Below are 15,768 nucleotides of genomic sequence, written 5' to 3'. Positions count from 1 at the left end.
AAGCATGAGAGAAATTAAGAAATCTGGGTAACTGAGATGGGAATATATGAAAAACCCAAAAGCACAATCCTCCCAATTCTGTCAAAAAAACATGTTCTCACCCTCTATCTTTAATTAGCAATTGACACATATACTGGCTCCTGACCTGGGACTTGCCTCTCTCCTACTTAGTATATCCAACATGAAATGCATTATTTTTCCCACAAAGCAAGTTACCTTCCTCTGAACTCTTCTTACCAATCAGTGGCATCACTGCCCCCCAGATACCGACGCTAGAAATCTCACACACTCTCCCATTATAGCTACCACTATGGAGTGAGCACCATAAATAGGAACCAAAAAATCAAGTCTCCAGGTCTAGCTCTCCTATTTATTAACTGTGACATTAAGTCTTTAACCTCTCTGGGTCTTAGTTTCTTCATGTGTAAAGGATAATAAAATCTAGTTAAGGGTAACTAAGGCAACCATCCTAAAACACAGATTTCTTTTTATTGAATTCAAAAATTTTCATGATATTCAAAAAGGCCAGGAAGTGACTCTTACTGTTTTTACAAAGTCCTCAAACAAGCGCACAGAGTCATACACACACACCACTCTCAGGACTTCCATTAAACCTGAAACCCACGATTCTTACTTCAGGTTAAGAACTAACTCAGGGGACGCCTGGGTGGCTCAGTTGGTTAAGCCGCTGCCTTCAGCTCGGGTCATGATCCCAGCGTCCTGGGATCGAGTCCCACATCAGGCTCCTTGCTCCGCAGGGAGCCTGCTTCTCCCTCTGACTCTGCCTTCCACTCTGTCTGCCTGTGCTCGCTCTCGCTCGCTCTCTCTCTGACAAATAAATAAATAAAATCTTTAAAAAAAAAAAACAAAAACTAACTCAGGATATAGGAGTTTAAAGTCTTTACTATAGCACTCAGGTCCTCCATAGTCTGGCTGCAATCTACCTTTCTCGATTTCTACCATGACACTGTTTGCCATAACTCTAAATGACACAACATGGTATTCCCTAAGATGCCACCTTTCTAGACCTTAAGCATGAGAGCCATACTGAAGGGATCGTGGATGGGGAGCTAGAAAGAGTCTCAGTAGAATACCCCAGGTATTCAGACTTTATACGAGAATATGAAACACTTCTCGTTTTTCTTGATTTTCATTTTCTTTTTAAGATTTTATTTATTTAGGGATGCCTGGATGGCTCAGATGGTTATTAAGCGTCTGCCTTCGGCTCAGGTCATGCTTCCACGGTCCTGGGACTGGGCCCCGCATGGGGCTCCCTGTCTGCTTGGGAAGCCTGCTTCTCCCTCTCCTTCTACTGCTTCCGCTGCTGTGCTCTTTCATTCTGTCAAATAAATAAATAAAATCTTAAAAAAAAAAAAAAAGATTCTATTTGACAGAGAGAGAGTAGAAGCAGGGGAAGTAGGAGAGGGAGAAGCAGGCTCTCCATTGAGCAAGGAGTCAGGTGTGGGACTTGATCCCAGGACCCAGAGATCATGACCTCAGCCAAAGGCAGACAATTAACCAACTGAGCCACCCTGGTGCCCGTTCTCTCTTGTTTAAGTCACTGTTATTTTAGGACTTTGTTATTTGCAATTCATTCCATTATCACAGAAATTTCATAGGAAGAAGTGTTTATTTATTTATTTATTTTTAAAGATTTTATTTATTTATTTGACAGAGAGAGAGATTACAAGTAGGCAGAGAGACAGGCAGAGAGAGAGGAGGAACTAGGCTCCCTGCTGAGCAGAGATCCCCAATGTGGGGCTCCATCCCAGGACCCTGAGATCATGACCTGAGCCCAAGGCAGAGGCTTAACTCACTGAGCCACCCGGAGGAAGTGTTTAAATACATGTCACCCCTTACCAAAAGCTGGGAAGAAAATACACCAAAATTTTAACAATGGTTAACTGTAAGCTAATATGCTATTTTTACTCTACATTTACAATATTTCTTATATCGGAACGCATTACTGACATTATCAGAAAAACAATACGTGTTTAACTATATATTAAACACCCAATTCTTTTTTTTTTTTTTTTTTTATTTTATTTATTTGAGAGCGAGCAAGTGAGCAAGCACACAACACAAGCAGGGGGCCTAACAGCAGAGAGGGCAGGAGAAGCAGACTCCCTGCTGGCCAGGGAGCCCAATGCAGGGTTTGATTCCAGGACCCGGAGTTCATGACCCAAGCAAGCCAAAGGCACACACTTAACTGACTAAGCCATCCAGATGTCCCTAAACACCCAATTCTTTTTTTTTTTTTTTTTTAAAGATTTTATTTATTTATTTGAGAGAGACACAGAGAGAGAGAACATGAGCGAGGAGAAGGTCAGAGAGAGAAGCAGACTCCCCTTGGAGCTGGGAGCCGGATGCGGGACTCGATCCCCGGACTCTGGGATCATGACCTGAGCCGAAGGCAGTTGTCCAACCAACTGAGCCACCCAGGCGTCCCTAAACACCCAATTCTTGACAAACATGGTCAGATAGCTGGCTCTGTGGGGACACTTAAGCTAGCAGGTCTCAACCTTGGTGCAGAGTCAAAACTCCCAATGCCCAGGCCCCATCCAGAATTAAATTAAAACTGGAGGGAAGGAGGCAGTTAGGCATGAGTATTTTTTGAAGTTATTTAGTGATTCGGACACGCAGCCAAGGCAGAGATCAGCTATTTCGAAGGAGAAAATGAGCCCCTGGAGAAAGGAATTATGTCTGATTCATCTCCATATCCTCAGAACCTGGCCCTGTGCTTGGCACAGAGTGAACACTATATGAATGTGTGTGAACTAAAGGACAAGCAAGGTGCATGAGGGACTTCCCACACAAGACGCAGGACACACAACTGAAGAGCGCGACTCACCTCAATGGCATAGCAGAAGTCAGCCCCTGCCGTGACGGCCATCATTGACAAGAGTCCTGTGCCGGTGCCAATGTCAAGAACCAAGGCCTTCTGTCCTCTGTCCTTCACCCTGCTCACAGCAGCCCGGATACCTTGGTAATATTTTATATTCTAAGAGAAAGGGAGAAAACAGCTGTCACTTCATACCAGTTATTATAAATACATGGAAAGGTACTATGAAGTCTGGGACTCATGGCTGGCAGCAACAGTGGAAGTCATGATCCCACGGCTTTCTGGCCTCTCAAGGAACGGCACTATGTAGCTGGGTCGGGCAGACCTTGCAAGACTCCAAGAGCATGGGGTCAACTCTTGCCCTTTATTTGGCGACTGTCACTCCCCTCCACCCCCACCTCTTCTCTATACTCTGCTTCTGGGGGCTGGGCTCTGCCAATCACATTCTCCTTTTCCAGCTACTCTGTATGGACTACAGGGAAACTAGAGGGCGACCAGAATGGGGAGAAAACTTATTCCTTCTCAAATGGCTGCTGCTTTCATCAGCATCCTCCGAGGAGTGGCATCTGGCTCCAGTGGCAGCTCCTCTCCGACCTCTCATCACCAGGCGCCTCTGCCCCTCAGGAGGCAGCAACGCTCCAGCAGGGGTTCCTCTCAGAGAGCTGAGCGCCAGTTCCATAGGGGCTCGCCTTCACGTTTCTGGGCTCAAGAATCCCACTTTTCTCTGCGTTTCCACCCCAGTCAACAGAGCTGCTTCCTGCAATTACTACCACGAGCGAACCTCCATGCTCCCATTTGCTTCCCAGGGCTCCCACATCAGAGTTACCCCGTCCCCGTGCTGACAGAGTAACCCAGCTTTGGACTTCCTCACTGGACTCTAATTCACACAGGCTCCTAGCCTACAAAGTAACCCCACCCCCCAAGGAAATCATCTCTTTTTGGTGAGGTATTTGGTAGCTTAAACAGATACATGTTCTACCTATCACAGTTTGGCTCAATAGGTAGCCTGAACCTTCTGTTGAAAATAACTAATAATGATGAGGAAAATACTTGCAAATCTTTTTTTTTTAATTTTTTAAAAAAGATTTTATTTATTCATTTGACAGACAGAGATCACAAGTAGGCAGAGAGGCAGGCAGAGAGAGGGGGGGAAGCAGGCTCCCCGAGGAGCAGAGAGCCCGAGATCACAGGACCCTGAGACCATGACCTGAGCTGAAAGCAGAGGCTTAACCCACTGAGCCACCCAGGTGCCCCACTTCCAAGTCTTTTTAAATGCACTAATGAGCTGGCAAGTTAGTAAGAGGCCGAACACCTAGAAGTGGATTCCTCCCAACTGAGATTTAAGATGATTGATTGCCCGCCCAGGGAACACCTTGATCACAGCCTGCCAAGGCCCCAGAGCCAGGGGTCACAGCAGAGCTGAGCCCAGATTCCAAACCCACAGAAACAGTGAGATAATAACTCTCTTCAGCCACTAAATTTTGGGATAATTTGTTGTGCGACAGTACACAACTAAGAGAAGACTAGTATGAAAAGGACAGTATTCTCTGACCTAAGTGCAGTCAAATTAGAAATCTCAGTAACAAAAATATAAATAAAGAAAAAGAGATTTTTGAACACTGAGAAATTCTAAAATCACAGGTAAAACACTAAACCTAACGAGAATTAGAAAATATCTAGAACTGAATTTTTAAAAATTATATATCAAAACTCACGCGATAACTAAAAGCAGTATTTGGAGAGAAATATATTAGAAAAGACAAAGGGTAAGGTAAGCATCCACCTCAAAAAATTAGAAAAGGACTGCAACATAACTGCCAAATAAGCAGATGAATAAAAATAATAAAACACAAAAATTAATGAACTAGGGAAATAGACATTTTATAAGATTTTTAATAAAATTTATTTCAAAAATCTACTAAAACTGATGAACCTCTGGTAAGTCCAAAAAAAGGGGGAGGGGGAAGTAACGATAAACTGGGAATAAGGCAGGGAGTGGCAAGGTAGAATATGGTATAGGTATAGATGCTGCAGATATTAGAGAAACTAAAGATTATGAACAACTTTTAAAAATGAATTTTTAGGGGCACCTGGGTGGCTCAGTGGGTTAAAGCCTCTGTGTTCAGCTCAGGTCATGATCCCAGGGTCCTGGGATCGAGCCCCGAGTCAGGCTCTCTGCTCAGCAAGGAGCCTGCTTCTGTGTCTCTCTGCCTACCTCTCTGCCTACTTGTCATCTCTGTCAAATAAATAAATAAAATCTTTAAAAAAATGAATTTTTAAAAAATCAGAGGGGCACCTGGGTGGCTCAGTGAGTTAAAGCTTCTGCCTTCGGCTCAGGTCATGATCTCAGAGTCCTGGGATCCAGTCCCGCATGGGCTCTCTGCTCAGCAGGGAGTCTGCTTTCCCTTCTCTCTCTGCCTGCCTCTCTGCCTACTTGTGGTCTCTGTCTGTCAAATAAATAAATAAAATCTTTAAAAAAAAAAATGGTGAGCAAAGGGACGCCTGGGTGGGCCTCTGCCTTTGGCTAAGGCCATGATCCTGGGATCCTGGTATCTAGCCCTGTATCAGGCTCTCTGCTCAGTGGAGAGTCCACTTTTCCCTCTCCCCCTGCCCCTCCCCCTAGCTTGTGCACTGACATACATGCTCTGTCTCTCTCAAATAAATAAAATCTAAAGAAAAGAAAAGAAAAGAAACATACCTTTGTTCACAATCCTAGACTACACCAAAGAAGATATTCTGATGACAAGTAACCATATGAAAAGATGTTTGACATCATTACTCATTAGAAAAAATAGAAATTAAAACCCATTTAACATATGGACCCAGCAATTCCACATATACACATATACAGCCCAAAGAAACGACAATGTGTCCACACAAAGACCTGCATGTGAATGTTTACAAATAGGACTACTACTATTAGCCAAAACTGAAAACAATCCAAATATTCATCAACTGGTAAACGATAAACAAGATAGGGTAAATCTATATAACGGAGTATGACTTAGCAATAAAAAGGGATGAATACTAATATATACTCAACATGTATGAACCTCAAAAACATGATGAAGGAAAATAGACACATAAGACTATCTCTCATATCATTTCATTTATATGAAATTTCTAGCAAAGGCAAAGGCAAAACTGCAGTGACAGAAAGCAGATCAGTGGCTGCCTAGGGCTGAGAGCAGGCAACAGGAGTGACTGCAAAGAGGCAAGAGACAATTTTATGGGATAATGGAAGTGTTCTAAAATAATAACAAAATGTAAGGCACCAAGCAAAAGTACAGAAAAATTAGTTTACCTTGGCTCTGCCACTACCCAGAAAATTCTGACTCTCTTTCCTGATAAGAAGTTGGGGGTAGGGTCAGGTAGCAGAAGTTAAAGGGGTCAGGAACATTCCTCCAAGGGGTTTGGATTTGACAGCAATGAGAGGCCACCAAGGATGGTGCTAAACAGGGCTCTCAGGGTTTCAAGCAGAGGAGTAAAATAGATTGGCATTTCAGGAAGACCCCTCGGGCTGCTAGGTAGAGAGAGAAAAAAGAAAAAAATCTTTCCAGCCTGCCTGAATGGATGGCAATACCATTTGTCCAAATCCCCTGGAAGTTGAGGCAAAAAAGGTCCACTGCGCAGATGACATAAAATCAGGCTTACAGACCCAAGAATCCATTAAGAAACCAAGAGCATGAAGCTAGAGCAAGTTAGTCATAACCAGGAACGATGTTTGCTCCACATTCTGTAATTCCGCAATAGCTCAGCAAAGGCATGCAGATATTTGATGAAGATCAGGGAAGCACCTAGCCCTCTCTGGTGTAGCCTACAAACTTAATGATGCTTACGGAGATTGCGCTGTCATGATGTTGTCAGAATTCCTCGGGCTGAGCAACTAACCAGGGCTGGATGAAGCACACACCACCACCGACACAGCCTCATGACCAGGCCAGCTTGGTCCCTGAGTCCTCGCCTGCACTGCACTGCTCAGTCCCTAAGCATGGCCCTGCACCCTTTGCCTTCAAGGCTCCCCATTTCTTTTGGTTTTTTTTAATTAATTAATTTATTTGACAGAAATTACAAGCAGACAGAGAGGCAGGCAGAGAGAGAGGAAGGGAAGCAGGCTCCCTGCTGAGCAGAGAGCCCAATGCGGGGCTCGATCCTAGGACCCTGGAATCATGACCTGAGCCAAAGGCAGAGGCTTTAACCCACTGAGCCACCCAGGCACCCCAAGGCTCCCCATTTCTGAGCCATCCAGATGAGAACGACTAGTCCAGCCCTCTCTAGAAAAAGCCTGTGTTGCTAGCCATCCTAAGTCCAGAACTATAATATAATTCAAACAAGAAAACTCAGATAAAACAAAAAGGAAAAAAGGAAAAAAAAGCTGAAATGCCACCATGCAATGGAAACCAAACGTGCTCTACAAAACAGTCTGCAGTGGCCTCTAGAGATGTGATTTTAAAATTACAGACTATCCAAGGTAAACCTGTGTAATTAGAGAATTTTTAGCTAGGAAGAGATCATGGAGATCAGCTAGTATATCCCACTCCTTTTAAATCCTAATAAACAAGGTATCAGAGGTCTCATGTCTTCTCCAAGGTCCCACGCCAGTACAGTAGAGCTGTAAGCTGACCCAGTCTCCTGACTGATCTCCTGACCCCTGCACCCTTACACCTCTCTACATTATTCTACCATCAGGCCCCTGGTGGGAATTGGGGGGGGGGGGTGTAGGATTTTAACCTCGTGACACCACAGCAAGATAACCGTTCCCTTTTATACTTACTCTGTCTTTGTCATGCAGCATATCAGCATAGGATGATCTAAAAAACAAACAAAACAAGTCAGAAACCTCTCTACCAAGAATGATATCCAGCAACCTATGAGAGCATTCACATACATAACACATTCCTAAATCAGACGGATTTTCTTTTTATTACTGAACAATAAGTGACATCCAATGTTACACCAGTTCCAGGTATACAACAGAGGGATTTGACAATTCTACATTCCATGCTCACTAGAGTAAGTGTAGTCACCATGTAACATTAGTACAATATTATTAACTATTTTACTTTACTTTACTGTACTTTATATCCCTAATCCAGGCCCATTTTAAACTATATTATGTTTTTAAGATAGGGAGTGAGTGAGAGAGAGCATAAGCACAGGGAAGGGGAGAGGCAGACTCCCCGGCTGAGCAGGGAGCCCAACATGGGACCCTGGGATCCTGACCTGAGCTGAATGAAGCCAGATGCTTAACCGGCTGAGCGATCCAAGCGCCCCTTCAACTATTTTAATAGCATTACAAACTATCATTCTGCAGTGCTGCAGGAAAAAAAAATCTTAGAGAAAGATGTTTATTTTCACTAAAGAACCCCAGACCTACAAATGCGCTGGTAGTCAGCCCCGTCACAGTAACGGCATAGCTGCCAGCACATGGATCATGTTATGCAGCACACATCTGTCTTCCTCCCGATCTAATACTTCAGTTAATCTTGCATACATCCGCACGCTGGGATAATCACAGATGCAACACAGCAGAGAGGAGACAGGAGAAGTATACACCTGCCATGGAAGTGAGGGGTACCATGCCCAGCACTCTCCCTCATGTCATCAGGAAGAACGAAGAGTGCACCAAACTATAGACTGTTAAAGGGAGTTGACTTGCTCTTCGGTATTCTGCCACAATAATTCACAAACTTGGAATTGGCAGGGTCAGGATAAACCTCCAGAACTCAGCAGTCCCAGCCCAAAAATGCCTTCTGAGTTCCAGGTAAGAGCTCGGGCGCTCACTGAATGCAGGACCTCCCACTTCAGGTCAACATCAGGATCACTGGAGCGTTTTTTGGTTTTGTTTTTGTTTTAAAGTAGGTTCCATGCCCAACCAACATGGGGCTTGAACTCGTGACCCTGAGATCAAAAGTCACATGTCCTAATGACTGACCCAATCAAGCAGCCTGGAGAGCTTATTTTAAATGCAGGTTCACAGGATACATGCAAACAGATCCTGATCCAGAAACTGGGCTGGAGTTTGGAAACATGCACTTTAACTGGTGCCCCAGGCACGGTGTGACTGAGGCAGTTCATACTCTACACTTTGAAGAGCACTGTACTGAAAGAATAGTGTTGGTTTTGTTTTTTAAGAGCACACCAAGACTTTTTCACATGAACCCACTCACAAATGCATAGCTGAAATCTGATTCTGCCTTTCAAGAGGCATTTTTGGTCCTCATCTTCCCAGCCTCACCACCCACTCTCCCAAAGCACTATCAGCCCATTCCACCGCGAACATCCAGGATTTCTCTCTCCAGCTGGACACTCCCTCTTGTTCTTTTCTATTTCCCACTTCCTGTCCATTTCCTCCTCATTCTTCTGCTTCCTCTATTCCAGGATTCCTTCTTCAGCCCTCCACCTTTCTCACTCCATACCCCTTCTGAAAGCCTGCAATTTTTTCCAGTTTCGATTCTAACAGCAAACTGGCCCCAGACCCATGTTTATCCACCCACTGGCATCTCTACCTGATTGTCCAAACCCAGGTACCTAATCTCCCTCACCTTCCTCTTCCCAGCAATACCCATTCCTCCTGTGTTCTCTCTTGAACAACAGCTCCACCCAACCCACCCTGTCAAGAACAGCTCCACCCACCCAGAAATCTCGAGTGCTTCTTGAATTTTCTCTCTCATTCCTTCACTGCATCCAATGAGTTACCAAACTCAAGTTCCCTCAAAGCTGTCTCCTCCTCTCCCACCTCTAGTGCCTCGCCTGTGGGGTTTGCGATGACACCCAAATCATTTCTGCTCCCTCCAACTCAATGTCCACACTGCTCTCAGTAAATGCTCCAAAATGCAACCTAATTTATTTGCTCCCTGTTTAACATCTCAATTACTCAGGAAATAATGTTCTTTATCTTAGAAAGAAGGTAATGTTTTTGATCCCTTATTCTACACCACATACTGTATTTCATTCACCCGTCAAACCCTAAAATAAAGATATTATATGAGGACATGTACATTATTACATACGTTGAGCCATATATTACCATACTGAGGCTCAAGAAGTTAAGCAGCTTGACCAAAGTCAGATCTGAGATGCAGCAGAGCGCAGATTTACTCTCATTCTCCTCCTTCTGCATTCTGCGATCACCCTTCGCAACACGACCCTGCCTACCTCCTTCAGTACCCTTTCTCACCATAGCCCTGCTTTTGTACCCCATTCCAGCCCCTTTGAACTGCGTCCAGCCCTCCTAAACCAGTTCATCTGGAAGGTTACAAGTAATCCCTACTGCTCAGAAAGCAATTTCTCTCTTAGATTTGGGAAATCACTTAAACAAGTATCACTCCCAGCCCAGCTATTCTTGCTGCTTCCATGCACTCTTGTGCCTGTATCCACTAGTCTTTCTCTCGTTGTCATATGTTTTTCTATGCCTGTCTCTTGCACAAAACTGCATGTCCCTTGAGGATGGGAAACCTATCTTTTTCATTTCGGTATTCACATTACTAGCATGGTGCTAGCATGCTGTATGCACTTCATAACTACTAAAGAACAGTAACTCACTTACATTGTTTTAAAGATCCCATCTAAGAAAACACACACACACACACACACACACTTTCCTGCTTTTTCCATTCAAGAGGATTTAACCATATTAACATATGTTAACACGTATCACCATTTAAGTAGCACAAGTAAATGATTACATTTCATGAACTCTTCAACTACTACTCCTCCTTCCAGAATTGAACCTTGGGTGCTCTTTGCACCACCGGACAGACCCTCTGAGACTCCAGTAAGGCTGTTACATGATATCTCACTCTCCAAACAGAAAAGACTATGCCTAACCCCCACACAAAGCTACCTGCCTAAGGAGACCTGCTCGTGACCAACATCTGCCCTGATCAGAAGCACTGAGTAATGCCTAGTCCACATTCAGCCCGGGAGCATTCCAGGGCTCCCGTTTGGCAATCAAGTGCCCCACCAAGCTGCGAACAATCGTGAACACAACCTTGTTACCTTGCAATCTCCTGGTGGTAATCGTAGTGCTCATCCTCCTCCAGCCACTCCACAGATCCTGTGGTTGGGTTGGCCCGCCCGCAGAAGACTTTCATGGCGCCAATCAGCTCCTCAGTTTCAGCACAGAAAAGCAGCCTTACTTGTGGACACTTCTTGTGGACAGGTCTAATTGTCAGAATGCTATTCACAACATGATGCCCAAAACGTAGAGAAAAAAATTTTAAGTCAAATAAAAAGGAAAAAACTCAAGAAATACACAAAAGTGTCAAAGCCACTGAAAATATTTCTTACGCAGCATATGACATCAAAAACTACAACACATCTGGGCGCCTGGGTGGCTCAGTGGGTTAAGCCGCTGCCTTCGGCTCAGGTCATGATCTCAGGGTCCTGGGATCGAGGCCCGCATCGGGCTCTCTGCTCAGCAGGGAGCCTGCTTCCTCCTCTCTCTCTCTCTCTGCCTGCCTCTCTGCCTACTTTGATCTCTCTCTGTCAAATAAATAATAAAATCTTTAAAAAAAAAAAAACTACAACACATCAATTCATAAAGCTATCTGGAAAACTTTAGCAGTCCTCAGCGATTCCAATAGGGGTCAGATGAGCCTAAGGGGTGCATCTGGGTGCGGCCTCAAAATAAAGGCAGGTGAGAAGCAGGTGAGAAGAGAAATAAAGCAGAGGGAACAGGAGGCTAACAGGAAAGGACGAACAAAGAGACGGGGGTGGTGGTAAAAGAGTGCCGCCGATCCTGCCTTAGTATATCGAACACTTAGTTTAAGGAAAAATATAAAGAGCAATTCAAACAAACTAGGAAAACCTTCATCTAACCAAATAAATCATAGCAAGCAAACATAGATAATCCCAGAAATATGCTGAGTCAAAAAATAAGCAAATCACAGAAGACGTACTGTGTGATTACATTTATATAATTTTCTAATTATGCAAAACAAGAACAATATATTCTTCAGGGATCACACTAAAAAGAATAGCAAGCAACGAGGACAGTGATTATCCTTAAAAGGGAAGGGAAGGGATGCCTGGGTGGCTCAGTGGGTTAAGCCTCTGCCTTCGGCTTAGATCATGATCTCAGGGTCCTGGGATCAAGCCCCGCATCCTGGGGAGCCTGCTTCCCGCCCCCCTGCCTACTTGTGCTCTCTGTCGAATAAATAAATAATCTTTTAAATAAATAAATAAATAATAAAAGGAAGGGAAAAGGCTGAGATCGAGGAGAGCCACACAGAGGAGTTCGAAATAGCATTGTTTCTTCTATAAATGGGTGGTAGGATTAAAGAGGTTCATGATACTGTCATTCTTTATGCCTTACTGTTTTTTAATAATGATTACTTCTTACCTACTCAAATATTTAATTTGAAAAGCAATTTTAAAAAATTTTTCATCTGGGATGCCTGCCTGGCTGTCTTTACACTGTGCAACTCTGGATCTCAGGGTCTTGAGCTGAAGCTCCACGATGGATATAGAGATTAAAGAAATTTTTTTTCTAATTTAAGATTTTATTTATTTATTAGAGAGAGATAGACAGACAAGCAGAAAGGCAGAGGGAGAAAGAAAAACAAACTCCCTACTGAGCTGGGAGTTTGATGCGGGGCTTGATGCCAGGATCCTGGGATCATGACCTGAGCTAAAGATAGCTGCTTAACCAACTGAGCCACCCAGGTGTCCCTAAAGAAATAAAAATTTAAAAAATTTTTTTCATCTAAAAAATATCCTTCAGGGACGCCTGGGTGGCTCAGTTGGTTGGACGACTGCCTTCGGCTCAGGACATGATCGCAGGACCGTGATCGAGTCCCACATCGGGCTCGCGGCTCCACGGGGAGTCTGCTTCTCTCTCTGACCTTCTCCTTGCTCATGCTCTCTCTCAAATAAATAAATAAATAATCTTAAAAAAAAAATCCTTCAAATAAATGTTGGCAGATTCACGTCTTAAACCCTTTTTCCGCAGAGATCTATTTCTGACAGAGAAACCCCACCACTCAAAGTCTAAAGGCACCTCTCAGTCAGTATAGGCTCTTCCAGCACCCTGCCTCTTACCTTCAGAAACATCAAGTGTTCCACACTTCCCTCCATTTCCCGTTAAACACTGATCTATCTTTAGGAAACCTTAGAAAGAATGACTACTTTGTAGATCACTAAAATGTCCCTAAGGTGCTTTACTGGCCAGAATTATGGCCTTTCTTTTGAAGTTATCCAGACTAACTTAACACTGAATTCTTTTTATTATTATTATTATTATTATTTATTTATTTGACAGAGACACAGCGAGAGTCAACACAAGCAGGGGATATGGGGGAGAGAGAAGCAGGCTTCTTACTGAGCAGGGAGCTCAATGTGGGGCCCAATCGCAGCACCCTGGGATCATAACCTGAGCAGAAGGCAGATGCCCAACAACTGAGCCACCCAGGTGCCCCCCCCCTTTTTTTTTAAAATATATTATTTACTTAGAAAGAGAGCCCTGCACAGGGGGACAGGTAAGGGGAGAGGGAGAGCAAATCTCAAACAGACCCAACACTGAGCTCGGAGTTTGACACAGGAGTTCAATCTCACGACCCTGAGATCATGACCTGAGCTGAAATCAAGAGTCTGATACTTAAATCAACTGAGCCACTCAAACACCCGAAACACTGAATTCTTAACAAAAGAGGATGGGGGAAAATCTTTTCTGAAAAGACTCAGGCCATCAGCGGTCTGATTCAAGTAGTCAATTTATCCTTTGGTGAAACTCTACTTCTAAAATCTCAGGGTATCCATCCTCTCATCTAGTGGCTCTCAGACTTTGTGGCAAGTTCAGTAAGAAATGGCTTACATCAAGACACAATACACACACATAAACATAAGCTTTCAATAAACAGTATTAATTCTTCCTGTCAGCAAAGCCCTCTCATATATTCTACTCTACTTCATTTTTCTTTTAAACATTTTCTTTTTTAAACTGATCATGATCTGGGGTGCCTGGGTGACTTGGTTAAGTGTCAGCCTTCAGGTCAGGTCACGATCCCAGGGTCCTGGGATAAAGCCCCGTATCAGGCTCCCTGCTCAACAGAGAGCCTGCTTCTCCCTCCGCCCTGCTTGTGCTCTCTGCTGCTATCTCTGTTGCCAGTTCTGTCTCTCACTCAAATAAATAAATAAAACCTTTAGGGGTACCTGGGTAGCTTCATGGGTTAAGTCTCTGCCTTCAGTTCAGATCATGATCTCAGGGTCATGGGATCGAGAGCGCCACATCGGGCTTCCTGCTCAGCAAGGAGCCTGCCTCCCCAACCCCATCTCTGCCTGCTGCTCCGCCTACTATGATCTCTCTCTCTCTCTCTGTTAAGTAAATAAAATCTTTTTAAAAATATAAATAAATAAATAAATAATTTATAAAAATTGAACATGATCCACTAAACTGATGTCGTAATTGGTGGGTTGCAACCTATAGGTTAAAAAGCTTTGCTGGGGCACCTGGGTGGCTCAATCAATTGAGCAGCTACCTTCAGCTCAGGTCATGATCCCAGGATTCTGGGATGGGGCCCTGTGTTGGGCTCCCTGCTCAGCAGAGAGCCTGGATCTCCCTGTCCCTCTGCCTGCTGCTCTGCCTATTTGTGCTCTCTATCTCTCTGTTGAATGAATGAATAAAATCTTTTCAAAAAATTAAAAAAAAATAAAAAGCTTTGCTAGAATCAGCTGTGAACATCTCCTATGCTAATTAAAAAAAAAAGAAGAAGAAGAAGAAGAAGAATACAACTATCAGAATCCATAATGTGCTTTAGAAACTGTCCAAAAAATGCTACAGTAGAGAGAAATGGTCACATCTGGCCGAATGCTCAGGGAAGACTGAAAAGAAGGCTAGGAGATTTAGGCAGGCATGGGAGGGAGAGGGCACTTCAGTAGATTAGAAAGACTCAGACAGTCAGGCATAGTGAATAAACCAGTTTAGCTGAAGTAAAACTGAACAAGGAGTCAAACATGTCAGTGGGGTACATACTGTAGAAAGTCTTGAAACCCTTATCCTGTGGGCCACATGGGATCAATTCTGAAGTCCTTTAAAGGTTAACAGTGTAGTATTCCTTGGAATACTGTAAAGCCTGAAGGACTACAGTTTTTTTTCAACACCATAGAGAAGTTACTGGTTTTATATAAATGTAAATAAATGCTTGCAGATGGGAACCATGTCCTGTAACCTCTCTGGGTGAGAACCACACATCTTCTACAGAGAAATCCCCTCATTTATTATCACAACTTGTCTTTCTCCCAAAAGGAGCCACACTCCAGATTCAAGAGATATTTTGACAGAACCCCCCCTTTTCCAAAACCTGTAAACTCATATGATGGTTTATAAGGAGGGAATGAAAACAACCCTGCCAAGCCCTGAGTGAGTTACTAGTCAGATTTCAGAGCACATATTTGGTTCATTCATTCAAAATTTAGTAAAATTCACATAATGCCAAACACCGCATTAGGGACTGGAGGACTCCCATAACCAAAAACACTAGACCTTTGTCCTCCAAGAGATAGGGAGAGACAGTATAAACAACCACAGACTGTGTGGGTGCAAGAAAGGAAATTTGAAGGATGCTGTTAAAAAAGAATAACAAGGCTATGGAAAGACTGAGGAAGGTGACATTTGAGACATGCAAGATAAGTTAACAGTGATGGAAGAGTAGTGCTTCTGCCTCTGGAAACTTTACCCCTACTTTTCCCCTACCCCTATTTCCCTATGGGAATAAAGAACTAAGGACATAAGCAAAAACTGACAAAAGCCTGGGTGACTGAAGCACTTTGAGCTTAAGTAAAATAGAGTACCAGTGGGCTTCTGCAAATCACACTGGGCCACCCTGGCTTCGGAAAGGTGCCTGGATTTTGTTCCACATGCAGCACGCGTCACTCAAAAGTTTTAAGCACAAAAAAATCCACGTCAGATGTACGTGGATTTTCCC

The 15,768-nt window shown here is 43.7% G+C and overlaps 1 protein-coding gene across 3 annotated transcripts in view; it reads right to left on the bottom strand.

Annotated features, from left to right (window-relative positions):
- The window catches only part of PRMT7 (protein arginine methyltransferase 7), a 47,453-nt gene that overhangs the window by 31,094 nt on the left and 591 nt on the right, over positions 1 to 15,768 (bottom strand). For all 3 annotated transcript variants that reach the window (XM_059383408.1, XM_059383406.1, XM_059383407.1), the window contains exons 2-4: positions 10,844 to 11,023; positions 7,617 to 7,653; positions 2,852 to 3,001 (exon numbers count right to left, since the gene is read on the bottom strand). In XM_059383408.1, coding sequence (XP_059239391.1) covers positions 2,852 to 3,001; positions 7,617 to 7,653; positions 10,844 to 10,938 — 282 coding nt within the window. In that variant the 5' untranslated portion in view covers positions 10,939 to 11,023. The remainder of the gene's footprint in view (positions 1 to 2,851; positions 3,002 to 7,616; positions 7,654 to 10,843; positions 11,024 to 15,768) is intronic.

Source organism: Mustela nigripes, chromosome 17 (genome assembly GCF_022355385.1).
Source record: "Mustela nigripes isolate SB6536 chromosome 17, MUSNIG.SB6536, whole genome shotgun sequence".
NCBI classification, from domain to species: Eukaryota; Metazoa; Chordata; class Mammalia; order Carnivora; family Mustelidae; genus Mustela; species Mustela nigripes.
Note: the sequence above shows the minus strand (reverse complement) of the source record. Positions and strands in the feature narration are given on the sequence as shown.